Source organism: Sylvia atricapilla, chromosome 4 (assembly GCF_009819655.1).
Source record: "Sylvia atricapilla isolate bSylAtr1 chromosome 4, bSylAtr1.pri, whole genome shotgun sequence".
Taxonomy (NCBI): domain Eukaryota; kingdom Metazoa; phylum Chordata; class Aves; order Passeriformes; family Sylviidae; genus Sylvia; species Sylvia atricapilla.
The window spans coordinates 45425907-45446420 of NC_089143.1; the positions used below are offsets into that span (position 1 = coordinate 45425907).

Here is a 20514-nt window from a genome sequence, read left to right on the forward strand (position 1 = left end):
AAAGAGCTGTCTGCAAATAAGGCAGACCTCTTCTGCAGGAAGAGGTGTAGGCAACAGCAATGTCAGAGAAATTGGATTGCAGTTGGGTTAGATTTTTTGGAGCCAAGTAGTCTGAGTCAATAGCATCCGTGTATTTCATAAAGGCAAAGCTTTGATATGAGTCTGTCCCCCCATGTGCTCAAGTTCCTCTGCCAGCGTAGCTGCTCAAAGCTGTAGCCTGCATTAATAGTAGAGCACGGCTGTGGCCCAAGCACTGTGCTCCAAACTCTGCATATCCTGAGAGCAGTGAAGAGGGAGGAAAGACACATGGAGTTTGCAAGGATGTGGTGCCTAGGCAAGGGACCTCGGGTTAAGGTTTTAGGGCAACCTCTCTCAAATAGATCCATAACATAATATATAAAATATATATAAAAATTCATAATACAACATATGTGTTACAGAGTTTCTCTTCTGGATGATAAAAATGACAGACAGGCAGATATGGAAGATGGAGAAAGGAGCTTGCCCTTGGGAAACAGAAGTAGCTAAGGTAGAGCTAGGTGGCAAGATTGGCTAGAACACACACCACATCTCTGCTGTCCAAGCCAGGAAGGTTGTTACTCACTGGAACAGATAAGGGATACTTTTTAGATTCTCAGTTTAAATATCCAACAAAGTATCATTATGGTCCTTTATTCTTTATGTGGTTTGCATTCCCCAGTTGTTTTTGTACCTAGGAAAAAATCCATTTGCGTTCCCCAGTTTCAGAGACGTTTCTGCTTTGCCAGGGGTGGCTGGCCCTCTCTCTGCACCCACTGCCAGCATAGCTTGCTTTGAGGCTGGCCAGCTGACATGGAGGGAGGGGTTTGTGCAGCCTCCCAGTGATGTCAGCTCAGCAGGTACTTGGCTCCTGCTGAAAGTTTTGAGATTTATAAATCAGCTCAACCTGAGGAATTTCAGGGCCAAGGAAAATTTTCAGATATTCATGGTGAAGAGCCACGTGAGTGCCCAAGAGAAGAGCCATTAAGAAATTTGTGTTCCTCATTTAGGATCGGGATTGTCACCTAAGCAGGACTGGATTCTGTAACTGAGCTCTGTTGCAGCCAGTGACTGCATGGCTGGGCTCCACAAAAGCAACTTTTGGGGTTTATCCCTGGTTTTGGAACAATGACAACAAGCTATGGAGTCCTATGACTGCACGAGGCATTTTATGTTTTGAGAGCAATTTGAGTAGTTTAGTGGCCTAGTTTAGTGGTTCCATGCCATGATGGAGCAGGGTGAGTCACAGAATCAGTTAGGTTGGAAAAGAGCTCTGGGGCCGTTGAATCCAACCTTTGACCGAACACCACCATGTCAGCCAGACCACGGCAAGAAGTGCCACATCCAGTCTTTCCTTAAACACCTCCAGAGACGATGACCACCTGCCGGGGCAGCCCATTCCAATGTCTAACCACTCTTTCCGTGACTAATATCTAACCTAAACCTCCCCTGGTGCAGCTTAAGACTCTCCTCTGCTCCCTAGTTGCCTAGGGGAAGAGACTGACCCCCATGTGGCTACAACCTCCTTTCAGCTGCTTGCAGAGCGATAAGGTCACCCCGAGCCTTCTTTTCACCCAGTTCTCTCCGCTGCTCCTCATTTGACTTGTGCCCCAAACGCTTCACCGGCTTCGCTGCCCTTCTCTGGACTCGCCTCGTGAAGGCGATGCCGTGGGCACCGCCTCGAAGCTGGTCAGATCAGCGTTATCATCCCTGAACGGGACAAAGGAGCTCACGGTAGCGGGGCCGGGCACGGACAAACCCCGCGGCCGCCCGTTCCAGCCCCGGACACGAAGCCTCCCCTCGGGCGGCCGCCCCTTCCCCCTCCCACGCCGCCCGCCCGGTGCCCCCGCCGCTGCCGGCTGACCCCGCTGGGCCCGGCCCCTCCTGCCGGGGGCGGGCGGGGCGGCGCCGCCGCTGCGCGCTGTGTGCTGGAATGCGGGGGCGCCTCCGCCCGCCGCCGCCGCCAGCAGCGCCTCCCGCCCGCCCGCCCCGCCCCGCAGCAGCCGCGCGGCCGGGCGGCCCCGCGCCGCCGGTGGGTGAGTGAGCGCGGCGGGGCCCGGCGGGGCCGGGGAGGGGGGGCCGGCAGCCGGGCGAGAGGCGCTGTCCAGGGCTGATCTGCGGCCGGCGGGCGGGCGGGGGCGGCCGGGCGGGCCGGCCGCGGGGCGATCAGCACCACGGCTAAGGAGCCGCGCCGGCCGCGGGGGCGCTCGCCGGGCCGCGCCGCCGCCGGAAGGCGAAGCCGTCGCCGGCCGGGCCGGGCCGGGCCGGGCCGGGCGCAGCCGCAGGCCCCGGGCCCAGGAGCAGGCCCGGGGCGCCGCTCGCTCCCCCTCCCGCGGACGGGCATCGGGTGGGCGCGGCCGCCGTGACCTTGCCGGTACCGAGGCGCTTCCTCCGCCCCGCGGCCCCGCACCGGCGCCGCTGCCCTGCCCTGCCCGCCGCGGGGGGAGGAGGAAGCCGGGCGTCCCCACCGGGCAGCGGGCGGGCCGGGGGCGGCGCGGGGAGGGCGCTTTGTGTGGGTAGGCAGAAAATGGCCGCGTGCCTGTCAGGCAGGGAGGGAGGGAGCGAGGGAAGGAGGGAGGGTGGCGGGGGCACGGCCCGGCCCGGCCCGGCTCTCCCTGCGGATGTGCGCCGGGCCGCGGGGAGGTCGCCGCAGGGCCGGGCCGCCCCCCTTTGTTGGCGGCCTTGGGCCCGCGGGGGCCCCTGGGGCGGGCGGCGGCCGGACGGGAGCACTCGGCGGAGCCCGGCCGCAGCACCGTGGCGGGAGCCGCGGGGCCCGCTCCGGGGTCACTCGCCTGTCCTGAGCCCCGCCTGGGACTCCGTTGTCAGCGCCTCCCAGCCGTCCTCCACACGGTGGGATCCCGCAGCACGCGTAGGGAAGAGCTCAGCCGCCGAGCCCTTCGGCTGACGAACGAAACCCCCCAGCTCCGCGTTCTGCTGCCCGCTGCCCCTCAGCACCTCGGCAAAGGGCTTTAGTTTTTTTGGTGTTCCCTGGAGGGCTGCTTTGGCAGTATACAGCAGAGGAGACTTTTCCACACTCGGGTGCTTACAGGTGTTCCTTTTCTCTTCCAACAGAATTACTGCCATGGCAACTCAAGTGCTGGGGCAGTCTGGTGGGAACAGCCTCTTTCCCGGCAGTTCTAATATTGGCATGGCATTGTCCAATGACATGTATGACTTACAGGACCTTTCTAAAGCTGAGCTGGCAGCTCCTCAGCTTATTATGTTGGCAAATGTGGCCTTGACGGGAGAAGTTAGTGGCAACTGCTGTGATTACCTGGTTGGAGAAGAGAGACAAATGGCAGAACTGACAACAGTGGGGGACAGCAACTTCTCAGATAGTGATGGGGAGGGTATGGAAGATACCCAGGCTGCAGAGAGTGACCGTGAGGCACCTGAAAATGTGGAATTAAGCTCGCTTGAGGTTCCTAGTGTGGAAACTCAAGGTCCAGCTGCTTGTTCCCCTCCCAAGACTCCCAGTGTGGACAAAGATGTCTCGATGGAAGCACCGGGTACTCCAGAGAGCACAGAGGACAAGTGTAAGAGCCTGAAGAGCAAACCATTTCGTTGTAAGCCTTGCCAGTATGAGGCAGAGTCTGAAGAGGAGTTTGTGCATCATATCAGGGTTCACAGTGCTAAGAAATTCTTCGTGGAAGAAAATGCAGAAAAGCAAGCACAGGTGAAGGAGTCTGATTCCTGCACTGCAGAAGAGGTGGATTTCTCTAAGGGCCCAATCCGTTGTGATCGCTGTGGCTATAACACTAACAGATATGATCACTATCTGGCTCACTTGAAGCACCACAACAAAGCAGGGGAAAATGAGAGAGTCTACAAGTGTACCATATGCACTTACACTACTGTCAGTGAATATCACTGGAAAAAACACCTAAGAAATCATTTTCCCAGGAAAGTGTATACCTGCTCAGAGTGCTCCTATTTTTCAGACAGGAAGAACAATTATATTCAACATATTCGAACTCACACAGGTAAGTTCATCGTTTTTTGACTGAAGTGCAGTAAGACTACTGAGAATCTGCGATGAATGAAGCAAGCAGAGTCTTTTTGCAAAGTCTGTTCTCTTCTGATAAAGCTTTGTGCTCTCTTCTCTTGTGCTACCAGGTTATAGCCTAGTGGAATTTGGTTTGAACTCCAGGCTACAGTCCTAGAGGACTGAGAAAATGTCAGGTGCCAAGAGGAGATAAAGGGCATCCTGTTTAGTAATCCTAAGCAATTTTTTTGAAGAGGGCATGACAAAGTGTGCCTGTGATAATTGTCAGAATCCACGACATCAAAACCTGATGTAGTCTAAACCCAAAACAAACAGATTGACAAAAGATGCCTGAATCCCATAGGTAGTTTTGAAAACTACCTTTAGACTGAGCTGAAACTTGACTATGATGTAATTACAGAGAAGAAAGGACTGATATGTCCATGCACAGGAGTCCTCCAGCATCCACAAAGTCAGAGTAAGAGTTGAGCGCTGAATTAATTCCTTTTAATACTCAGAGGCTTCGTTTTTTCTAGGGCCTGCATCACTGCAGCAGCCAGAAGTAGACACATACTTCTCTTCCCCTGTAGGAAGCCTTCAAGAGAGTCTGGCCTGATTTCCTGACTTTCCTAACCTTGATTTGTAATTGGAAGGGACAGTGTGAGGCCCCTTTTTTTCCCTGGTGTATACCAAGTGGAATCAGAGGACTGCGGTGTTGCTCATGTCCTGTGAGCTGGGAACACAGGTGACTTAGGTGATATGTTTTTTATCAGTGGGCTCACCAACCCTCTCACATGGGGAGTTCTGATGAACCAAAAGTCCTTTTGATGCGGGGTTATCATAGCCATCTCACCTCTCTGGACCAAGGGGTACAGTTACTTTGCCTCCTGATCCCTTTTGTGGAAGTGAGAGGGCAATTCAGAGTTGCCTTGCTGCTGCTTAGAAGCTTTTACTTCCACCATGTCAGGGCTTTTCTGTGGAGAGTGCTCACTTGCTAACCATCTTCTGTAGTGTGCTCACCTGACTTGGTTCCCCTTTATTGTGCTGGCTGAGCAAAACACTGGGGAATTTCTCCTTTAAAGTCATGTTTTGTCACAGCAGTGGCATGAATGGTTTGGAGGTTTCGGTTCAGTTGTCTGCAGCTGTCTGGAAGGGGTGGGCACTCCGGAAGCCTCGGGGCTGGGCTTGAGCGTAAGTGTGCAGGAGTTTGTGTTTCTCAGCTCACTCTAGTGTCTGCTTTGTTGGGGCTGGGAGGGTCTGCTGGGAATTTTAGTACTTTAAGACATACTGTTCTCCTAAGAATAGCTGTGTGCTGTTATTCAGAGGATACCACCAGTTTCAAACTCAGTCCTGTCTATTTTTTTTCTAAACAAGTAAAGTTTGGTAGAGGTATTCGTAAAATGGTGTAGTTTCTCCTCCAGTTTGTTTTCTTTGTGTGCTTTTTAGGAGAGAACAGGAAAGAGAGCAGGTAAAATGGCAAAGCAGTAGGAAAAAGCCTAGATTAATCATGTGGGGAACTCACTCAAATGTGAGCCAGTGGTTTGGTTCCTATCTAGTTTACATTTGTCTCTACTTTAAATTCATCTCTGCTTGTGTTTGTAGATGACATTAGGTCTCCTTTTCTGATTTCTGAAAGCACTTGTTGAGTTTTACAGGAACTAACCATTAAAGCATTTTTGCTGAGGAAGTGTTCTGTTATCAGTGCATTTGACCAATTTACTGATGAATTGTATTCAACTTTTTAAAAAATCAAGCATACCCAGATCCCCTTTTTCTCCTTTGAAGACAGTGGTGCAGTTAGGGTTTCTGGTTCTTTTCATTACTGTAATTAAGCTGGAATGAGTGATTATGATTTTAGCATGTTTTAGTCTACCCTTGTAGGTGTTTCTTTGCTACTTCATAACTACATAGTTAAGTTCTTTCAGGCAGCTTTTGCTAGATAAAAAACTTCCAAATATGTTAGTAGAATGATTAGGAATGTGCCTTGTTTCCAGTAACATTGATTTTGTGGAGGAGAGTGTTGAAGCTAGAGTATCATGGCAGGTATATTTTATACAGCAGCCTAAAAGTCTCTGCCAATACTCATGTCTAATAAATTGCCTTTAAGAACATGGACAAAACCAGAATGCAGAAAAATCCCCCCAAAAAACTCTGAAAAAACACCCACAGCTATTTTATAGTCAAAAGTATTTGTAGATTGTTTACATAACAGTATTGAATTTAGTAAAAACTCTGAATGATACTAAAATAGCTTTGAGTTGTAGTTTTCATTTAAAACCGAAGAAACATTCGTTGGGAAAAATGAGTGGGATCCATCCATCATTTTCTTTCTATTTTATGAGTTTGTAAAATGGGTTCATAAAGAAGAAAACTGGAATTGTTTGTTTCTTTGGTTTCCTGATTGCTAACAGGTTAAATAATTTTAGATAGATACTTTCCTTTCTCTCCTGTTTTTTGTTCTTCATCAGACTTTTTTTTTTTTTTTTTGGTGGGGGGAGGAATGCCTCTTTGCAGTTAATTGTATTCTGTTAGAGGCATACAATTTTCTGAAGCACTGACTGTACATTGTGGAGTTTCACAGGATAAATGTGCTGCTGCTGGAGAAAGGCAGTCTCGGTTTTCTACCTGTATCCTGGGACTAGTTGATTCAGCTCACTAAAATGGAGTAAAGGAGTAAAAATACTCCTTTCCTCTTCCCCAGGTTGGTTTTCTGCCTGTTAGTGAACTTTGTTGCCTTAGTAATGATACATGCAAATAACAGAGCACATGGTCAGAGCGGGGAAGGGGGCTGCATGCTAGTACCTTGCGTAATTAGGAAAAATACCTATCCTCTGCATGTTTGGGGACCACAGGAGGGCAGGCAGAGGTTATCTGCCTGCCTGTTGTTGCTTGAATTTGTGTTGAAAAGCAGGTGTCCCAGAACCCGCCCTGTACTGAAGCTTGTGACAGTGCTTGGGGGACAGGCTGCTGACAAAAGTGGGGGACCCTGTGCAGAGGGCTGTTTCAAGGACCCTACAGATGGTCACAGACTTGTCACCTGGGAAAGCTACATCTGGAAGAGCCTATCTGCTGCCCAGGAGGGGCTGGCTGGAGGTGTTCACACAATCTGTTCCTCTGCTGCAGAAAGGACTCTTTGTGTCAGGGACAGATCTACCTGGGCTCGTTTGTACTCGTTAGACCTTTTAAACCAAGTTTTCACTTGATTTACCTGCTGATTCTGGAGCTGTACTATGTGCAAGACAATGCAGCATTGTTCTCTTTCTTCTTTCTCTATTACACTTGTTAGAAGAAATTTCTAGAAAGCTTCCTTGAAATAATCTGAAGGGCTAAATAACTAAAACATCTGCTTCAGTCAGTCACAATGTTCTGTGTCTAGTTTTGGTTTGGTTTGTGGTTGGTTTGTATTTTTTTTTCTCCTTTTGATTTTGGTTGTGAGAGGGGATCATTCTTGCTTGCCACTGTGTCGGAAGTTTGATGGAAGCAGATTTGTTTCAAGCCGATGGGACTTCTAATGGCATTATAAAAACAGGCTTTATCAAGAGATTGTTGAGGAATACCTTTGGTGCAGGTAGCTCAGTGTGCAAGCTGCCGTTCAGGATCAGATTTTCCTTAGGGTGAGTTGCCATGAGAAGCAATAGAGAAGCCATGAATTGCCAGCCAGGTGAATGGGCACTGAGAGACACAGCAGGAGCCGTGAACTGCCAACCTTTTGGACAGCAAAGCAGATGAAGACTGGGCAGGCCAGCGAGATAGTTGGACATGGAAGGCTCAGCAGCAGAAACAGAAGACTGGGGAGGAAGAGCGGGACTTGTGTGCAGGTAGATTGTGAGGGTATAAAATTGGGAGGGGTCCCACTCCTGGGTCCTCTTTGGAGGCACCAGCCCCAGGTGTTTCTGTGTTACTGTGCCATGAGTAAATGGTTTTATGGGAGAGATACCTGAGACTCTGCTATGGGAGACCTGGGATCGAGCCAGTAAGGAAACCCGGTGTGTGAGTGGAGTGTGCAGGGAGTCAAGTGCGGCACCTGTCGGGTCACTGGAGCCACCCGCCGTGAGAGGGCTTCAGCCCCAGAGGTCTGGCCTTGGGAGTGACTCTTGAGAGTCTCCTGAATGGTCAGACTGGGAACTTTCCGTAACAAGATGGTCTGAAACTTGTATGCCGGTGTCAGTCTGGTGGTTCATTTGCGTGGAGTTAAGTGCCTGCTTGAGCTTTTGCTAGATTGGGGCTTATTCTGTAAATGTCTTCTGGAGAGGTTTTTTTGATGGCTTGCTTGCATATAATGAACCAGCTTGTAGAATTACAATACAGATCCTTTGGGGGACAGTATTTTACAGAACAGCCTGTACAATGCATTTAATTCTCAAGTGGCAGTAACACTTTTTAAATTAGTTGTGTTCATTATACTTAAATATAGTATGTTTTGTGTCTGTGCCCTATGTAAAAAAGGCCATAAAAGAAAGCCTGTTTCACATTCCTAATGTTGTAGGTAACTGTACATCTATGAAATTTCAGGTAATGGGAAGAAGATATGACTGAATATTCCTGGACCTTTGGCCACATATTTTTTAATTGTAAGAAGTAATTTAAAACCAAAACTATTTCTTTGTAACAGAATGACTACCTCTGCCTTGAACATTACTTAATCTTATTGTGTGTGTTCCGCCAATCTCCTACCTTGCTTTAATTGGAAAGGGAGGGGTGTTGTGGTTGTTAGGGCAAATTTACCTTTAAACTGCTGATCTAATCAAGAAAGATAGTCTAAATGTTTGATGGAAGGAAGAAATGTGGAATTAATCTGCATTACAAAGGCTGCTTCTACTGCTGTTTTGGCACAGGCCAGCAGTGGAGCCTCACATCATACACTGGCAGATGCAGATCTTTGCTGCTGCAGATAAAGTTGTGTTTCTGAAAGTGAGCACAGAGCCTGTGTGCAGAGCTTTTGCTGATGTCCAGGCCTTTGATTTGAAGAGCACCTTGCTTGTATGCCTCATGTGTAGCAAATTTATCAAAATGCTGTAGTGTAATTCTGGCTATGATTTGAATAAATACTAAGACTAGCTTCTTTTTACATTGTCAGCTTCACTCCTCTCTTTTTTGGGTGTCTACCCAAGACTAAAAAGTGTTTTTAGTGAAGACAGTGTGTGAGCAGTTCGGGGCAAACACTCCTGGTGCTTATCTGGACCTGCCTAACATGTTAATTATAAAACTGTCTGCCTTTGTTTGGAGCTTGTCTTCACTTGAAAAAGATTTTCAAGTATCATTGTACTGATACGATTTTTAGGTACAATTGCAAGCTGACTGTCGTCAGTGGAGATATAGTTTATGACAGGTTGGTTTCCATTAGTTCTCCAGAACCAGTAACTCTTCAAGCATGGGATTTTGAGTCTTTGAAATAAATGTTTATGCTACACTTAAGCTTTTGCTAGTAGCATAATTTCACTGATCAGGGCATCATGCTTTTCTATGCTGCAAGCTATTTTCACTGTGCCAGTAAAACTTTAGAAGCAAAGACCTGCTCTATCTGCATTTGTGTTCTGGTAAATGTAAGTCCATGTGGAATGGACGGTTGTATCCCATCTTAATCCGAATTAAATATGGAGGTTTCAAGTAGGGTGTAAAGCAAAGCAAGAACATGCCTAGTTTCTTACAGGATCTTCTTGTGCATCTTCTGAGTGTTGGGGGAAAATACTGTGGGGAAGTCAGGTCTGGTGGCTTAAGGCTTCCTGAAGTTGTCTGTCCTCATAATCTTCTGGCTGAGGTTACTGTTGACTCCAGGTGGACATTAGGATGTGCCTCTGCCATATCCTGCCCTTTTACTACCCTCATTCATAAGGCATGACACATTGCAGTGGTCCAGCTCAGGCATATGCTTCTCACTGTCCTTTTGCTGAGAGATAACATGCCCTCAAATACAGTGTGAGGACCTGTGACAGCCTCCCCTGTGTGGCTAGGAAGCCAAGTTTGGGAATCTGCTGTGTTTCAGTAACTACTTTTGTGTTTGTTTTTGCAGGGGAACGACCCTATCAATGTGCGATGTGTCCTTATTCCAGCTCTCAGAAGACCCATTTAACCAGGCACATGCGCACCCACTCAGGTTGGTACGGAGTGGCAGCAGCGTGACTGAGGAGAAGGGGGTGGGTCACAGTATCACAGCATGGCTGCAGTTGGAAGGGACCTCTGGAGGTCCCTTCCCTAGCAGTGTGGCCTGAGCTTTAGTTCCATTTTTAATGGGAAAGGTTGTCTTGCTAGGAATGCTAAGTGTCATGAATAAAATTGATAATGGGAATGTATCTTTTTACTTTTCAAGATCTATTCTGATATTCATAGGGCTGCTCTAGTAGTCCTAGTAATCTAGTAATAAATACAACATTGCAATGATATAGGAACAAAATCTTGTACACTGTCTGCTATCGTAGCTGAGTTCAAGTCAGTGAGGCTGGGAACATTTTGAGTAGCTGAGAATCTCCTCTGTGATGCCTGGGATTGAGTCCTATCCAGGGGTTCTGAGGGAACCCTTAGCTTTTGTTTAGTATGACGCAGTCATGTAAATTAGTGTCTGCTTATGGCAAGGAGACACAGGAGAAAAAGCAAATTCAGAGGATGTTCATGAGTGACTCAGTCTTGTGGCACGAAAAACCAAATTAGGAATTTTCACTAGTCTTTATTTCCCATTACTGGTTGTGAGCTGTGGTGCTACAAGCATTTGCTCTCCTGCTCTTGCAAATCTTTTAAATGAATTAACAGCCTTTTTGGGAGTTGTAACACCACAGATACAGACGTAATTGTCCTTTATGACTCTCAGAAGGGAGTTCAGGTAGACCTGAGCCTGTGCTTTTGATTTGTTTTTTGTAAAATCTGAATTGACCAACCCTAGGTGAATTCCTAATGCTGGCAAACAGGAGTTGAAGTCTCCTGAACAGTAATTGTCTCAATTTCAATTGATGAGGCTTTTAATTGAAACCAGGAGACGGGCAATTTTAACTGTACTAGGAGGGGGTCTTAGGCCCATTAAAAATAGCCAGGTTTAAAATGACATGTCAGTATTTTGGTGTGAGAATTTTGTGAATGTAGTATTCTGCTTTCAGCAACAAAACTAATACTTAAACCTCTGGTTTGCAAATGAACCACCAAATTTGCAAATGGTTTGGTCAGTACCGAACCTGGAAACCATTTTACAAACATATTGCTCTGCCCTTGTTCTGTGCAAGGAAGTCTCAGCTCCAAAGGAGGTAAGGAGTGTGATCTGCCTGTGGCCCCTGCCTCAGAGGTCTCTGAGGGAAGCCATGAATTTTGCTCTCTGGGGTCTTGTATTAATAGCTCTCCTAAATTCTATTGTATGTTTTGTTACAATGCCCAGACAGCTGCACCTTTTCTATGGCAATTTCCAGACTCCTGCAGTTGACAGGCTGGTTGTTTAAGGCCTGCAGGTGCTGTAGCTTTCTTCCCATGTGAGAAAGCAAATGACAGTGGTTTAGAGCCTAATTCACAGCTGTTTTTTTAGCCATCTTGGTACATATCCTTTTCACTTGTGCAGTAAAACCCCAGGATTTAGTCGATGGACATAAACTCTTCACATGCTATCTCTGAGTTACTCGGTTGCAGCTGCCTGTGAGCGCTCTGTGCACTTAAAACAGCTTGTTCATGTGTATGTAAGAGAGGCTGTTCTTGTCCTCCTGCAGTGCAACACAGAACTATTCTTTGAAGTGTAGGTGGTAAAGGCTCTATACTTGGAGGAAGGATGAGCAATAAACACATCAAGCTTAAACTTGTAGAAAATGTCACCAGGAAGTGGGAGGAAAAAAGAAAGAAGTAAAGTGGAGAAGGAGGGAATCTAAGTAGCTTTTCTTTAAATAATAAATAGATGCTGCAGACAGACATGAGATGATCTGGACTCCTAAATAATTGTCCCCCTGCTTCCTGCCAGGGAGGCAGCACAGCCTTTTCTTGAGTTTGTGAGGGTATTGCAGATTATGTGGTTAACACACAAACAGGCACCACATCTTCAGTGCAGGCTGGCTGGTCTCCTGAGCTGTGCTACAGAGCATGCTTGAGTATGGGCAGTAGTTTGCAGGGGTGGGAGAACCACTATTATATCACAAGCAAAAGGGACTGGAGTGGTTTTCAATGTACTGAAGAAGTAGCATGCGTTTGTTCTGCAGATCAGTTTTGAGATGCTGGTTCAGAGCTCAGGAGCATCCCAAATTCCTCTGCTAAATTGCAACATGCACAGACGCTCCCGAAGTATTTCTGGACTTGAGATGTTGCAGAAGTGTTTTTCCTATTTGCTTTGATGTGTAAGGGGAAAGCTACTTCTGTTGCAGTGGTATGCACTAAGCAGAACATTTCAGGAACATTTCTACAGGAGTCATTACACTAATGTAAATGCAGATTTTAATAGTAACATGATGGCTGTGGACTGCGTTTGGTTGGCTTGCCTAGAGTAGCCTGCAGCCAGAGCATATGTGTTTGAGGCACCAGAACAGTGAACTGAATTTTTTCAGAGGTAATGATCATCTGGGCACCCCTTTCATGTTCTTAGGTTTTTGCTAACTTCTCTTCCCTCATTTCCTTTTCAATGCAAACATGAAGTATGCTAAATTTGTGTAAATTTGTGTAAAAACGTTTTGAAACGTTTGTGTGAAACTGCTATTCATCAAATGTTACATTTCCGTTTTTCTACAATGCATTCAATGGACCAGTTGGGTATGGATTCCATTTGCTAATATTACTGTAGAGAGATCTCTGCCGGTATGTATGCCTAGCCAGAACCTGTGACGTTGTTACTGCTTGTTTGGTTTTGGATCCCCTTCCTCCCAGCCCTCACCCCTTCTCTCTTTTTTTTTTTTGTATTTTGTTCTTGGTGTCTTGTGGATGTGTTTGTGACTTGTGGATTTCTTATGTTGACTTTGCTTAATTTTAAAGGCGCATGGATAATTTTTTTTTTTTTTAAATCCTTTTCAAGTTCCATATTTCTGTATCTGTATTAGTGGGAACCAATTGCCCTGCAACCACCATGCTTAATAATCACCATCATTCCCTTCCATCCTTCCTTCCTTAGGTGAGAAGCCATTCAAATGTGACCAGTGCAGCTACGTGGCCTCGAACCAGCACGAAGTGACTCGCCATGCGAGGCAAGTGCACAACGGGCCGAAGCCTCTGATCTGCCCTCACTGTAACTACAAAACCGCCGACCGCAGCAATTTCAAAAAGCACGTTGAGCTCCACATCAACCCACGCCAGTTTCTCTGCCCCGTCTGTGATTATGCAGCGTCTAAAAAGTGTAACCTGCAGTATCATATCAAGTCCAGGCATCCCGATTGTTCTGACATCACCATGGATGTCTCAAAGGTGAAGCTACGGACTAAAAAGAGCGAAGCTGACTTTTCCGAGAGCGGTAATGACAAAGTGGAGAAGGAACCAACGAAAGGGGATTCAGCTGCAAAGAAAACGGAGAAAATCGTGAAGGTGGAGAAAAAAGAGAATTCGGCAAAAGAAAAGAAGTCAGTGAGCAATGTTTCTGCAGGCCAGGTGACAACCAGAAGTCGGAAATCGGCTTCAGAAAACAAGGAGGTGGATATTAAAACTGAGAAAAGTACTGAGAAAACATGTAAAACGAAGAAGGTCAAAAGAAAGGCAGAGACTGAGGCAACTTCCTCAAAGCAAGAGCCTGCAAATGATACCTCAGTAGTAACAAAAAAGAAAAAGAAAGTGGAAGCTAAACCCAGAGACTGCCAGGAAGCTCAAAAAAGTGATGTTGCACCAGAGGAAGAGCCTAAAAAGCAAAATTTTTGCCTCAAGAAGAGCAGAAAAAAGAAAGCTCTGAAAATAAAGCACAGTAAAAAGAGCAGTAAACTTGATCAGGAGAAGACTGCGGAAGAGGAGAGGCCAGATGAGTATCCTATCACAGAAGAAGATGGAGGTGGGAAGCTGGACACTGAGGGCAGTGACCAGAAGGAGCAAGATCCCACTGACACAGTGGCATTAAACAACAATGGTGGTCATGCTCTCAGCGGGGAGAGCGCTGATCCCAAAGGAAACTGCATCCAAAGCCCAGGGCAGCTTTGTCTGCCAGCTCAGGATGCAAACACAGAAGGTGAGGTAGAGGACCAAGAAATGCCTGCGGCAGCAGGAGAGAGTGAAGACACTGGTGGTGCAAAAGAGGAGGAGAAACAGGCGGACAAAGGGGAAGACACTTGCTCTGAGGAATCTTCCCATGCAGTGTCTTCTGAAAAAAGCTTGGATGTACTCATGGATGTGGCGCCAGATCTGGCACCTGAGAAGGAGCCAGAGGGAACTGTGGCAGAAACTGAGACTAACTCAAACCTGACGGACCTGACCAAGACATGCCTGCCAGCAACTGAGTCAACAGGAGATGCTGTTCCAGCGCCTGTGCCCACGGAAGGGTGTACACAAAGCCCTAAAGTGGCTCTGTCCTTATCTCGGGATAACACAGCCGTGAATGAATCTCAGGAAATGGAGGAGGATGAGGGCATCCACAGCCATGAAGGCAGTGACATCAGTGACAACATATCAGAAGGAAGTGACGACTCGGGGTTAAACGGTGCTCGCTCTGTACAAGAGGAGACCAGTCCAAAGATGTCACAAGGAGCTCCGGACACCACGGTGGCCAGGGAGAACTATGTGTGCATTTTTTGTGACCGCTCATTTAAAAAGGAAGGTGAATACAGCAAGCACCTCAACAGGCACTTAGTTAATGTGTATTATCTTGAGAAGGCAGCAAAAGGGCAGGAGTAGAAACAGCTGTGGTTTGAGGAATCTTCTTTTGTAAGATCTTACACAGCTTATGTAAAAATATTGTAGATTTTTTTTTAAGCACGGTTTGCTTTAGTGTCTGCATTGGTTTCTTTTTTGGTTTAGTTTTTTTTATTTTTAAGTTGAAAATATTTTTGACAACTTTATGTGTCATGGTGAACTCATTAACTATTGGATCTCTTAATTAGAGAAAGCAGGTAGGGTGTATGAGGTTGTGTCCTATAAAGTCACTGTAAGCTTCTAGTCTATTAGCTTATGCAGCTCTTTTATAAACTGAGTTTTAGGAACAAGACTGGAGCTAACAATATACAAGTTGGATGTTTATAGAGCCACTGGCATAAGTTGCTTTTTGTTCTAGCAGCCAGCTCTTTCTCTCCCTTTTTCCCTTTCCCCTTTTTTTTTAGATATTTTTGATGTATCTTGATGTTCAAAGTGTTAAACTACTTGATGGTTTTTCTACCAGGAAGATAGCTTCTATTACATAAAGAGCACTTTGTAAAAGAAATCAGAGTTGGCTAGTGATGAACATAACTGTTTAAGCTAATTACAATTATGAACGTACATTTCAGATCCCCTAAACATGAATGATGAGCCAAAATTTGAGAGTAGTCCTTCCAACTTTTGATTGGAGAACCTCTGTCTTGATTAATATCTTAATCACTGATCTGTAATTGGCTTTGTTGTGGGGGAGCAAGTTTGTTATTTTTAATTTCTGCTTTTTGTTTTTTGATTGTGCTTTAAGGGCTTAAAATGTTGCACTTGTTTTTGATTTTTACCTATGCAGTTTAATCTTCTAGGCATAGTGCTTGTGCAGTATATGTACACTTTATATATGCATGTTTGGTTTTGTATGTGTAAGGTTTTTTTTATTTGGAAATGTTCAGACTTGTTGCTTACCGTGGGACAGGTTTCTGTGGCAGTTTTCTGTGATGCTCCTTACTGCAGATTTTTCTTGTTTTCCTGGGGTGTGATTCACTGTGCATGAAGTTGCTGAAATTATGAACTGTTTGGCTATGTATTTTTAACTGGGTTTAGAATTGTACAGTCCTTGAGCAAAACCATACCAATACAGTTCCAATACACTTTACAGGATTTATTCTGTCATGGAAATGCCACTTCTGATACTTTGAATACACATGCAAAATAATAAATTCTGATTTATAATTTGGGTTCACCAGACAGGAAAATAATGGCTAACACTGGAAACAGTCTACAGATTCTGCAAGTCTTGATGATTTTTTTCTCCCCTTCCATTTTCATTTTTGTGGTGGACAGCAGTCAAACTTCATGAACTTAAAAAAAAATAGTAGCAGTGATATAATCTTAACAAAAAAACCCAACAAACAAAGATAAATCAACTGGTAAGCAACAAACCTGGCATTAAAAAACTGTAGGAATTTCTGCTCCATATGAACTCAAGTTGCATTTAATAAAACCATCCTTGCTTCCATCCAGAGAGAAACATGTAAGTTACCAGATTGTCGTCTCAGGTCTGCATGTCATGCCAGGGGTTTTTAATTCTAAACAGATTTCATTTCTAGCACACACAAATGTAAGAGAGATTGCGTACCCAACTGCTTGTAGCCAACCAGTGGCAAAATGTAAACAATATCCAACGAGCAGGGAGGAAGCAAAACCCTCCAGGTCCCATCTGTGCACTCTTCTGACTGTCATGAACTGCCTTTCCAGTGGGAGCAGTTGGGGACAGCTCCAAAGAAGCAAATTTGGAGGCAGATGTTACTTGGGGAGTGGAGTTGAAGAGCTCAGACAGCACTTGTCAGAGCACTTCATTGCAAGTCACTCTCTCTGTGTAAGCTCTGGAATAAATCCCATTTTTCACTGTGTTGTCCCCACAGCGTCTTCCCCTCCGAACAAATCCACTGCTGTGAATGAATTGAGAGCAACAATGCTACATTGCTTCTGCTTTTGGGCGAGATTGGTAATAGGAGGCCAAAGATTTGAGAGGGAAGGCATCCCTCATGGCAGAAATAAGTTGTATAATGTATAGTGAGTTTTTGTTTGCATAGATAGTGTTCAATCCTTACCTTGGCTGTGACAATCATTGTCAACTCAAGATCAAGTTGCAACTATATTTATGTTAAACGTTAAGAAAACAAACCTAGTTGAATTGTTTTCATAAACTTCTAGTTGTAATAGTTGTAGATGTATTTTTTTTCTTCATAATAGTATTTCTTTATATATAAACGTTACCACCATTTGTGAGTGATGTGAGCAGATGCTGGGAATTCCAGTGCTGTGTAGAGGTTTAAAGCTCCCTTCCTATCCTTGCAAAGAGCCCTTGCCATTTTGTGAGAGACTTCAAGGACTTTAGCTGTGTTCAAGTAAACTCATAGGCTGGCCTGATAATTTTTTTCTGTTTGTTTTTTAATGAAAACTTTGCTGTTGACTGACTTTAAGTTCTCTCTGTGAGACAAAAGCAAAGGTGGTTCTCTGAAATACTGTGCTGCACATTTCTGTGAAGTGGTCAAGGTTTCAATGCTTGATCTGACAAGAACTCTTTGAAGACAACAGTTGACTCCTCTTTGGGGGAATTTCCTACCACAAGATGAGAAACTGAAAATAAATTATTAACATATTAAGAAGAAGAAAAGTTGATTTTTTTTCCATCTGAGACCCATCAACACCATCCTGAACTAGCTAATCTTGGTGCAAAACTGTGTTGGAATTCTCTGCAAGGTTTGGGATTATGTTACATTAAAAAGGCAAGGATGTAATGCATTATGTTTGTCTCAAATGTTAGGCACTGCTAATATGAGTATTTCAGGGGGAGTGCGGGTCACGTAGCCCACCATTTGGGGTGGTCTTAACATTGCTGTGTCTCCCTTTAAACAATGCCTTTTTTTTTTTTTTTTTGGTCTTTTTCAATATTTTTAAATTATTTTGTGTTGGTTTTGCCAATGCTAGCATGTTTGTGTTTTTTGGCAATAATACCTGTATTTGTGTTCGACCTCCAATACATGGTTGGAAGGATTAGCATGCTGATATACCCCTACACTGCCAGCCCTTGGTTGAGTCATGTGTTTTGGGCTTTTTCTGTATGAATCTATACACTCAAACTAACTGCCCTGAAAAATGGTCAAGAAATGGCTAGCTAGGCACTTAAAATCCATGGTATTGCAATTGTTGTTTCTGGATTTTGATGATCTAGGCTGGAACTTGAGTAATTTAAAGAAGAATGTTTAACAGCTGACAGGCCAGTTAAGATACAGTAATGTCATTGATTTCAACAGATTTAATGTAGCTGAAAGGTATTAAATCAAATTCAAGAGTTTTCTTGAATGTCAGTTGTGTAGATATGTGGCGTGCATATGATATTAACAGAATCCAAATAGCTAAAGAAATTGTTTCATGTGTACATATATTTTTCCCCCCTCTAAAATTACACTAGCTAACAAACTTTTGTAAGCTGGCATGGAAACATGTTTATGATGTTTAGTTGCACCATGTTTGATGCTTTTACAGTGCAATACTTGTATTCTCTGAATTAAACCAAAGGTAATTTTTTTCATGCTCTCTACTGTAGTGCATGACAGTCTTTTCTGCATTTGTAATAGATGTAAAACGAGCCAGATCATACTTCCTCTTTTTACCTAAATCATGTATAAGAAGTCTTTTGTTCAAAATGTAGTATAAAGTTAAACTAAATTGCATTATATTAACCTTTACAAGTGTATTTTCCTAAGCATAGTTATGATTAAATAAACTTTATTAAGGAACCTGAAGCTTCTATCTTCCACTTATTAATGGCTGTGGAAGCCATTTGTAATTAGAGGCAGGAGCAGTGCCAGTGTCATTGACAGAGCTTCTGAAGACCTCAAGCCAGACCTGAAGGAGGGCCTGAAGGAGTCGGTACAGAGATGCCAGACTTCACTGCAGACAGCGACAGCGGCTCCAGAAATATCTTCTTTTCCCTTTTCACTGTATTGTTTTCATTTCCCTGCCTATTTTAGTGAAGATGGGGTGCAAGGTGGGGTATGCATGCATATGGACAAGGTTCAAATGCAGTGCTGGGCCTGTCTGTGATTCGGAAGGCTGGGCCCAATGGGCATGAAGGACAATATTCTCTGCCACCAGAGAAGTAGTGCAGCTTGATGGAAGCTGTGGAATTTAAATTTGAGTTACAGCGGTAATGCAGGTGGCAGTGGAAATGTGGGTTTGTGAGCTGTGCAGTTGTTACTCAAGCAGCAAAGAGCAGGATGCAGTGCTTCCACAGGACATGGGGGCTGCAGTGTGGCAGGGGCTGTCAGTGCCCAGACCAGGGGCAGGCTTGGGTTGCTCCTCCTGAAGTTTTGTAGGCTGCATGTGAGCAGTTTATAGTACAGACAGGGAAGAGGGAACACAGGGGTGCTGTGTGAGCCTGCCCACAGACTGCAAGGGAGGTGTAAGAGTGTGGCATAGAGATGGCAGGGGCTGGGTGCCTTTTGCCTCTGCTGAGTTAATGATTTCAAACTGGATCAATAGAATACTAGCCCTTTGTACCACCAGCTAGTGCTGCCCCCCACCCTCAGAAAGGTGTTCCTAGGACAAGGCTTATCTAGAGAAACCAAGTGGGTCGGCAACCTGAGAAATCATTTTCCCTTTTACCTGTAGTCAGGTCATCCTTATCTGACTAGTTCCTTATGCCCTGGCAGGAAACCTGCTGTTTTTTTCCCAGTAGAAAGCCAAGATAAAACCCACTAGACTGAAACCATGCTAAGAATCTGCTTTGTGCCAAGTTGTTTTTTAACAAACCAGGTGGCCAAGCAGACGTGCATGGCTCTGCAGTACCTTTCAGGCGAGCAGGAGATGCTGCCCACACAGGGAGCTGCCCAAAAGGTGAGTTGGCTTGTGTGAGGGATGGCTTAGCTTCCTGATGGCCTGTATGGGGACAGAGCAAGCTCATGTCTCAATTCAGCAGCCTTATTCAGGCTGTGCTAATGCTCTGAAGGACCTGAAATGCTAGGTATCCTGGTTTTGGTTAGGTGATGGTCTTTAGTTTTTAAAGCTTAACCTGCTGACATAAATTGCTTTAACACTCTTCTTGTATATGAGCGCATGTATGTATAATACAAGCTATATGTAGGAAAAGGTAGATCTAAAAGGATAGATCCTTCCCTTGCCCAGGCTGTATTTTTAACCTTAGTAAATTGAGCTCTCTGCATCTCCCCCTTGGCTGGAAGCACAAGACCTGCAGTGGTGCACCCTGGCTCCAGCCAAGGCAGATGAACCTGTCACTTGCCCACAGGCCGGTCAAAGGAGCCTTCTTGGTCTCCTTAGCTCTGTATAGGTCAGAGTGCTCAAGCTACTGTCACCTGCAGCAGAGGCTGTGCTGCAGGTGAGAGACAGATGAGGTTTATTGCTGGGTTTGTTTCCATCAAAAACAGCCAAAGGAGAGTTATGGCAAACAGTTGAGTGGAAGGATAGTGACTGGTGCCTTGGTGGCACCTTGTCCCTGTCAGGGACAGGGACGTTGACAGTGCCCTGAGTCATTGCAGAGTGCATCTATCAGCTCATATATAGATGTCATTCAGCAACTTAACGCTTGAGGTGAGACCTCTGGATAATTTTAATAAAAAATTGGACTGTGAATACGTGCTTAATCTCTAGGAACACAATGTCAACCTCAGTTTTAGCACACTAGCAGGAAAAATGGAGTGCACCTCACTTCTGCTCTCATCCCTTCCTATCCTCTCTCCCCTCAAATTCAAGAGAAAACATTAAAATCCCCATGAAGTCAC

General features: G+C 45.3%; 1 protein-coding gene across 1 annotated transcript; it reads left to right on the forward strand.

The window, feature by feature from the left end:
• The first annotated feature begins 2001 nt into the window (after nucleotides 1–2001).
• REST (RE1 silencing transcription factor) lies at nucleotides 2002–18515 on the forward strand. Its single transcript, XM_066317752.1, has 4 exons — nucleotides 2002–2054; nucleotides 3091–4001; nucleotides 10014–10097; nucleotides 13062–18515. Exons 2-4 carry the CDS (start codon nucleotides 3101–3103, stop codon nucleotides 14756–14758), a joined length of 2682 nt encoding a protein of 893 aa, XP_066173849.1. The 5' UTR covers nucleotides 2002–2054; nucleotides 3091–3100; the 3' UTR covers nucleotides 14759–18515.
• Nucleotides 18516–20514: the final 1999 nt, after the last annotated feature.

Coding starts and splice junctions, on each gene's coding strand:
- REST (XM_066317752.1), top strand. CDS start 3,101: ATGGCAACTCAAGTGCTGGGGCAGTCTGGTGGGAACAGCCTCTTTCCC. Junction 4,002..10,013: donor ACATATTCGAACTCACACAG/GTAAGTTCATCG, acceptor TTGTTTTTGCAG/GGGAACGACCCTATCAATGT. Junction 10,098..13,061: donor GCACATGCGCACCCACTCAG/GTTGGTACGGAG, acceptor TTCCTTCCTTAG/GTGAGAAGCCATTCAAATGT.